This window comes from Rattus norvegicus, chromosome 6, assembly GCF_021556685.1.
Source record: "Rattus norvegicus strain SHRSP/BbbUtx chromosome 6, alternate assembly SHRSP_T2T, whole genome shotgun sequence".
Lineage (NCBI taxonomy): Eukaryota > Metazoa > Chordata > Mammalia > Rodentia > Muridae > Rattus > Rattus norvegicus.
The window spans coordinates 98,065,394-98,073,078 of record NC_141539.1 but is presented as its reverse complement, the minus strand read 5'-3'; the positions used below and the strand labels follow the sequence as shown (position 1 = coordinate 98,073,078).

The window sequence follows — 7,685 nt, the reverse complement described above, 5'->3', positions numbered from 1 at the left end:
GGCTAAGTTTGGCTTTAGCTCCAGGAGCTAAACCTGGAAGAAGCCACTTGCTGAGTGCCTGAAGCACAGAACCCCAGTCTCCTCTTGTATTATTTATCTCATCCATAAGCTATTCATCAATCCATTACTTATTCATCTCAACGCTAAGGTAATTAAATATGAGCTCACCGGGAAAAGCCAAGACTGCAAGAGACAGGGATAAGAGTATGGTGAAGAGGGTCATTAGAACGTCTGCAGTCATTGATTTGTGATGAGAAGTGTGAGATTCCCTTTAGGTGACACCGAAGAGGGCGCCGCTTCCCTAGGTCCGGACTTGGTCACCACCCTCTTCAGCACCCTAGTTCCCTCCCCCTCCCGACCCCACCTCACTTCCCACCTCTCCAGGTCCTTCTCCTCCCACCACTCCTTATCCCAGGGCTCGGCAGCTTCGCCCTCCCCACGCGGGGCGGCACGCTGGCGCGGCTTTGCTGCCCGTCCGGGCGGCGCACAGGCTGGCCAGCTTCGGATAGGCGCCGCTCACAGCCAATCAGAGTGCCGGGGACTCTGCGCGCTTTAAGGCCGCAGCGGGGAGAACAGAAACCAAGTTCCCCGGCAACCAGCAGCATCCACCCGGCGGCCGGCAGGCAGGAGCCAGCGAGGCCCGGAAGGCTGTAGAGTGCGCCAGCCACTCGGAGTCTAGCGCACCCCTACTTCGTTTTCCTTCGCCTCCTACCCGCCAAGGTCCGACTGGTTTCTTCGCCTGCGCCAAGCCTAGGGAGGGGGTTAGGAGCAGCCGCGCCCCCCTCCCCGCGGCAGCCGCCCCCTGCTCTCCCAGCTCTGCTCGCTGCCGCGTGCGCCCGGGCCGGTGCGCCCCGGCAGCGCCAGCCATGTCGATGCTGCCGTCGTTTGGTTTTACTCAAGAGCAAGTGGCGTGCGTGTGCGAGGTTCTGCAGCAAGGAGGGAACCTGGAACGCCTGGGCAGGTTCTTGTGGTCGTTGCCCGCCTGCGATCACCTGCACAAGAACGAGAGCGTGCTCAAGGCCAAGGCGGTGGTCGCCTTCCACCGCGGCAACTTCCGCGAGCTCTACAAGATCCTGGAGAGCCACCAGTTCTCGCCTCACAACCATCCCAAATTGCAGCAGCTGTGGCTGAAAGCGCACTACGTGGAGGCCGAGAAACTTCGCGGCCGACCCCTGGGTGCCGTGGGCAAATATCGGGTGCGCCGAAAATTCCCGTTGCCGCGCACCATCTGGGATGGCGAAGAGACTAGCTACTGTTTTAAGGAGAAGTCTCGGGGCGTGCTGAGGGAGTGGTACGCGCACAACCCCTACCCCTCGCCGCGGGAGAAGCGGGAGCTGGCCGAGGCTACGGGCCTCACCACCACCCAGGTCAGCAACTGGTTTAAGAACCGGAGGCAAAGAGACCGGGCCGCCGAGGCCAAGGAAAGGTACGCGGCGTGCTTGCCCAGGCTCGGGTGACCCCAGGGATGAGACCATCCTTCGCTCCCTTCTGCCCCCCGCAGGCGTCGCCACCGGCTCCCTATCCGCCGCCACCGGACAGAGGTCCGTGGGGCGGCGCCCTGGTCTCGGCGGCGCTGCAGTAAAAGTTCATGAACTCTTGAAGTTGCCTGCTAGGGGCTGGGCCGCGTTTGCGTGGAGCACCCGCGCGTGGGTTTCTTTGGTGGGGAAGAGTGTCGGGAACTGTCGGCGCTGGGTTTGTTTCATGCCCCCCTTGGCTGGCTGTGGGGAAGAGAGGGGGTGGCCAGGGAGTTTGTAGATCAGAGGAAACGGGGGTAGTGCTTGGTATCGCGAGGGAAGCGGTTCGGTGCGGCGGAAGGTCTCGAACCTCCGCCCTTTCTCTCCGGCTTGAAGCAGATCTGAGTTGAATGCTCGGCCCCCAGTGCCTCCCGGCTCTTTGCTCGCTCTCTCCGGCTGGTCTATGGAGGAAAGTTCTGCTTCATTCTGTGCTAGTTGGACAAAGGGAGGAGTCTTGTAAAAAGAAATGCTCTGGAAAGGGAGCTCTAGGGGTGTCGCTCCTTGGTGTCCTATAAGAGGGTCCAAGCCTGGAGAAGACTGCCGCCTGCCGCGCTCCCTCGTGCGTGGCCGAGTTGCTTTCGCTGGCCCCGCCGCCCCCGCTGCGAGGGAGAAGGGCTCCAGTCGTTGGCTCCCCTCGTCTGGGAGCTGGGAAGCAAAGCTTTAAAAAAAAAAAAAGAAAGAAAGAAAGAAAAAGAAAAAAAAGAAAGAAAGGGGAAAAAATCTCCCGCCTCCCCCTCTCCCCCTCCTGGCGCAGACGCCGCGGCTGCGCGGCCCGGGAGGCTCGCAGAGAAGCTTCTGGCGGAGGTTTGGAGGCGCACCGGGCGGGCGGCGGCGGGCGTAGCGCGGGGCGGAAAGGTTGGGGAGCCAGGCGCAGGGACCCGCTGTGCTCGCCTTTGTTCACTGGCAGCCTGGAGGCCGAAGATCTGGCTTCCAAGTTCCCCTCCGGGTGGAGAAACCACAAGTCTGCCTAAATTCCGCGGAAAGAAGCTCTCCGAAAGAGAGGGAGAGAGAGAGAGACTGTGCTGGGAAGGGAGTGTGCAGGCGGGCGGGCGCTAGGCGCGGGGTGGCTGCCGGCGCTGGAAAGGAGGAAGAGCGAGTAGTTCTGAAGTTGACTGGGACCGGGTGTGGGGACTGACACTCGGTCGCGCGGGGTCTGCGGGCGCCCAGCCTGGGCGGAGCAGCGAAGTTTGCCCGGCTGAGAAAGAGTGGGAGGCTCTGGATTGTGGGAGAGCAGCTCGAGAGGGGAGCAGGAGGGGCTGAGAAATGAACTAGGAGCAGCGAAACAGAGATTTCTCAGTTCCAGCTACCCTTTAGTTTACAAAACGGCTGGTCCCCGAAGCCAAGCGAGGGCCCACTCCCGGATGAAATCCGAGAGACTGGCTAAGCTCCCTGTGTTTACTCAGGTCACTGGGCCGCTCTGGGCACGACTTCCCATGACCTGTCCTAGGTCTCTAGAACCCCAGTCTCCGTGCAGGGGCAGGGAAACTGGTCATCTAATTGTTTCCTCAGATGGAGGCAGGCAGTTGACTGGGGTCACAGCAAGCATTTGTGTATTGGGCAGTTTGTCTCCTGATCACTTCTTTATCGCAACAACCATTTGTCGGAAGGCTTCCAAACAGTTACTTGGAAGTATGGGGCTGGTTAGTAGGTACATAAACATAGCTGCTTGAACAAAATTAAAAACATTTTTTTTGCTCATTTTAAATAAACCTGGCTCATCCGACTTTGAGAGGTTCAAAAGAGAAGGGAACTATCTCCAAGAAGCAGCCCCCCCCCCATTTCTTTAGTCCGCCTCTTCACCTCCCCCATGACCCTTGGGGCTGGGTGGGGGGCAGAGCTCCTCCGTTTGGGTTGGTGACAGATTGCACAACGGCCCTTTCCTCCTTCCAACCCCCCTTCCTTCATCTCACACTTTTTTTTTAAACTTTTTAACCATATGGCGTTGTCCTCTATTTCTCAGGGAGAACACCGAAAACAATAACTCCTCCTCCAACAAGCAGAATCAACTCTCTCCTCTGGAAGGGGGCAAGCCGCTCATGTCCAGCTCAGAAGAGGAATTCTCACCTCCCCAAAGTCCAGACCAGAACTCGGTCCTCCTGCTCCAGAGCAATATGGGCCATGCCAGGAGCTCAAACTATTCTCTTCCGGGCCTAACGGCCTCACAGCCCAGCCATGGCCTGCAGGCTCATCAGCACCAGCTCCAGGACTCTCTGCTGGGCCCGCTCACCTCCAGTCTGGTGGACTTGGGTTCCTAAGTGGGGGAGATACTGGGGCCTTGAAGGGATGACCGGAGCAGCAACCAACCGCAGCATCTAGGGACACTTGTACATAGAAGCCAGGGGCAATTCTGCAGCTTGATTCTGGGGTTCTTTGCGCAGAAAGCAACCACAGGCTTTCACAATTGTCTTTTTAAAAATTACAGTCGACAGTGATCTCAGTTGAGCCTACTCTCCCTCTTCTCTTCGGCTCTTAATACCCTCGCATCGCATTTCCCCTCTCACTAAAAGGTCAGGAAACAACAAAAACACCCAGGCTTGGTTCTGGGCAACCCAGGTATCCTTTTCAGTAGTCCCTTCTTCCATGTCTTCCTCCCCCTCTCCCTCCTCCTCCTCTTTGTCTTCTTTTAATGAACAGAGATTACAAATCAACTGGATTTTAATTATTTTCTTTTAATTTATTTATGGAGAAACGGTTTAGGGAAGAGGAAAAGGAAATGAAGAGAAAGAGAGAGAGACATATCAAAATAATGAAAACAAGAAACCTCCAGTCTGAGAGGAACTGGCTGCCTTCTTAAGATGAATAGGAAAAATATAATCATAATGGTTTTTTGATGGGAAGATTAAGTTTACATTTTTCATATTTAGTGTTAAATAATTTTACGTAGGTTAAAATAAAAGAGCAGTATTAGTGAGGGAAACAAGTGCCTAAATGTCTTCATGCTCTCTATGTGAGGCGGTTAGAGTAGAAGCGATGTTAGTAACGCAACAAACTATTTTTGTCAATTTTAATGGGGGTTTTGGTGATTGTTTTCTTGTTTTTTTTTTTTATGACAAACTCCAAATGTGTACCAATGGGGGGAGGGGAGGGAACCACTTTCCTAAATGTCATCACTTCTTCCTCAGAAACTTTCCTACCTGTAGGCTGCCTCTGTCTACTCCTAGTTTCTACGTGACAGAGGGTGCCAACCAACCTGGCAACCTGGTATTTGTTACTAAAACGGCATGTGTTTTTAGGTTTCATTTCTATTGTACCTAAACCAGTCTAAATTAAAACTCAGTAGACCAGCAGGAGTTTGATTCTGTTTCTGAAAGGTGAGTTATGTATTGCTGTCATTGGGCCTATTTAAAAACAAGTTTTCTTGCTTTCTTAGTGGTAGTCATGAATTGCAGGGTATTTTTGAAGTCTATCACCTGAAGCCAAGAATAGTGGCTAGGTTAATGCTATGATGAAAGAAAAGAAATTTAGCCTTGGGTATTTATTTATTTTTTTTTGTTATTTAGAAATGCAGTCTTGTTTACCACTGTTTCTTCTCCACAGCCTTCGTATGTTGGCTCAGCTCTCTTGTGTTAGCAACTTATGAAAAGACTGTGAAAGCAAACGTAATTTATCTGTTTTTTTTTAAGGGAACTCGAACCAGAATTTAAAATTATGAATTGATTTGTACAAATAAAAAAGCAGGCCATCGGAAACTCTTTTGTCAGATAGTGTCCAGGAAAACAAATCTCAGTACATGAAGGCTCCATGTTCTTTTTGCCTGGGGCAAAATGATGTATCTTCTGTATTTAGCTTTTAAGACTAGTGAAACAAATGGCATTATTTATTAAAATTCTACTCAGGATAACAGGATTGGCTTGTTCGTGCTTTGTAAAATATTGTTCCCCAGGGAGAGTTTTTTTTTCTGACATGACAGTTTCATAATTTTGATTTTTCCTCATCTATAAGTGTCAATATTAATATATTTCTTACCTTTCCCTATTGTTCTTGACCTGAGTAGAATGGGGTGTGTGTGTGTGTGTGTGTGTGTGTGTGTGTGTGTGTGTGTGTGTGTGTGAAATTAAAGCTCCCTTATAATGAGTTTTTTTTAAAATTGTCGGATTGTTTTAAGTTCAAAAGAGAAATGGTCACTGTGCTTTTAAGCATAGTCACTTTTACTTATAAAGTCATTTTCCCTTAGTGATGGACAGATGTGCACACAGAGACCATCATTTGGGCTGGGAGCTCCGGGTCCCATTCTCCCTTGTTAGTGTTTTGGATCATTAAGTCGGTGTTTATTTAAGTCACTAGGGTGTTTATTCTCTGCGTCTTGGGCCACGGAGAAATGCCACCCTCTGCAGGAGGGGCTCTCACAGGGAATCTCCACACATTCTTTACATTCACTCCCCAAAACAAACACCCGGCACAAAGATAGCTTTCAGTGACCCTGACAGGCTTCAAAAGAGACCGCGGAAATCTCTCTGGAAAATAAGGAAGGGCCAATTACTTTAATTTCTTACATGCCCTCGCTTCCTACTCCGACTACCCCCCACTCTTGCAGCTCCTCTTGGCAGAATTTTAGAGTCCTGGAAGTTCTGTCTCCTAGGGCGCGCCGGCCCACTTCCTGCTCGCTTGGTTGGTGGATCTTGGAAAAGTCTGCAGGTCTGGCTAGCAGCTAAGACGGCCGGTCCTGTAAAAGCCCCCGTGATTACTGCTTGTAAACTCGTTAAAAGGACAGTTTTCTGTCATAGCCATAAACTCTTTGTAAAATCCCTGGCACCCGATCCAGAATGTGCATATTCCAGATGTGTTTAATAAGAAATTGCAGTCTGCGTCTCTCTGCCGTTCTCCGCTTAGTCTGGCTAAGAGCGGGATAAGCGGGAGGAGGTGAGAAAGCTGAATATTGCTCTTAGTTTTCCTGGCAATCATTTTTTAGAGAAATCATTAGGGGGGGAACTAACCATATTTCCCCCCTCGAGGAAATCTGCGAGAACCGGCTTTTGAGGGGTCAACTTATCTTCTCAGAGTCAAAGTTTAACTAAATCTAGAGCCACTTTTCGTTTCTCCTCCACAGATTTCATAGCGATAGCCAAAAATAATGAGCAGGCTCTTATAAATAAAGTGGTTTCAGGACGAAACTTCACAGCATCTGCCAAGTGAGAGAAAAAAGCAACAGAAACAAAATAAAACAACAAAAACACCCCACCAAATCGAATGATGTTTTCTAAAATGTCTTTAATCTCAATATAAGGTCGCTGGGATCCGGCTTTCTTCTCTCTCTGACCGTCCTTGGCTGAGAAAGAAGCTTCCTAAGGATTTGGAGGACAAGGGGTTTGGCCAGCAGTTCCTGAGTCTTTGGCTTAGCAGATAATAGGGACTCAAGAACTTGGATTCAAGACTACTGGAGCTGGTAGCAGGAGGTATTAAACCTATCTTCTAGGCAAGAACAGCCTGGTCTTCATTTGGAGATGGGGTAGAAGCTCCCAGTGGAACCACATTGGTGGGCTAGCTCCCAGGGCCAGGCACCGCACTCCTGCGCAGCGGCTCTCCGGCTCTGCAACGTCCGCTTGCAGAGGCCGCTTTTGTAGAGGCCTCCCACGCCTGAAGGTCTTTCGCTGAGACCACCGGCAAGACTCCAGACCCAGGGTCCAGAGGCTTCTTCTGCTGCAGAGAACTGGGAGAGCATCTGTTATCTGCCTGCTCCGGAGGCTGTTGATGCCACTCTGCACTGAGAAGAAAAGAGCGGCCCTGGAGCGCGGAGACAGTCTCTGTTCCCTGTGGCTTCCAAAGAGAATCGCACCTGTCTCAGGACCCTGATCCTATGGCAGCTCCAGGTGCAGGGGCTGGAGGACCCCTGCGAAGTCCCGGAGAGCAGAGGAGACCAGTCTGACCTCAAGAGAGCAGAGGAGGCCTTGGACTGGGCCTCGTGGGACAATGCAGTTGTCGTCCTGGGCGTCCCGGGACTCTCCCAGACTCAAGGCTCGGCCTCCCTGATGAGTTCCTAGCTCACGCGAGTGGCACAGGACGCTCCACGGCGGGGTGACACCCGGCCTTGAAGTGGGGTAGATCCCCTGGCTGCAAGAGGATCCCAGTGCGAGTTTCAGCGTCACCGGGCTTCTACACCACGCCCTCGACAGTCCGCTCCGGTCGGTGCAGCCTCGGCCCGGCGGCCGGTTTACCCCCACGCGGCTCTTCCCA

At 52.1% G+C, this 7,685-nt stretch overlaps 1 protein-coding gene across 1 annotated transcript; it reads left to right on the top strand.

Annotated features, from left to right (window-relative positions):
* The first annotated feature begins 251 nt into the window (after positions 1–251).
* On the top strand, positions 252–5,486 carry Six1 (SIX homeobox 1). The gene is given in 2 exon segments (NM_053759.1): positions 252–1,426; positions 3,475–5,486. Coding segments are annotated over 2 exon segments (855 nt in total). The 5' UTR covers positions 252–866; the 3' UTR covers positions 3,770–5,486.
* Positions 5,487–7,685: the final 2,199 nt, after the last annotated feature.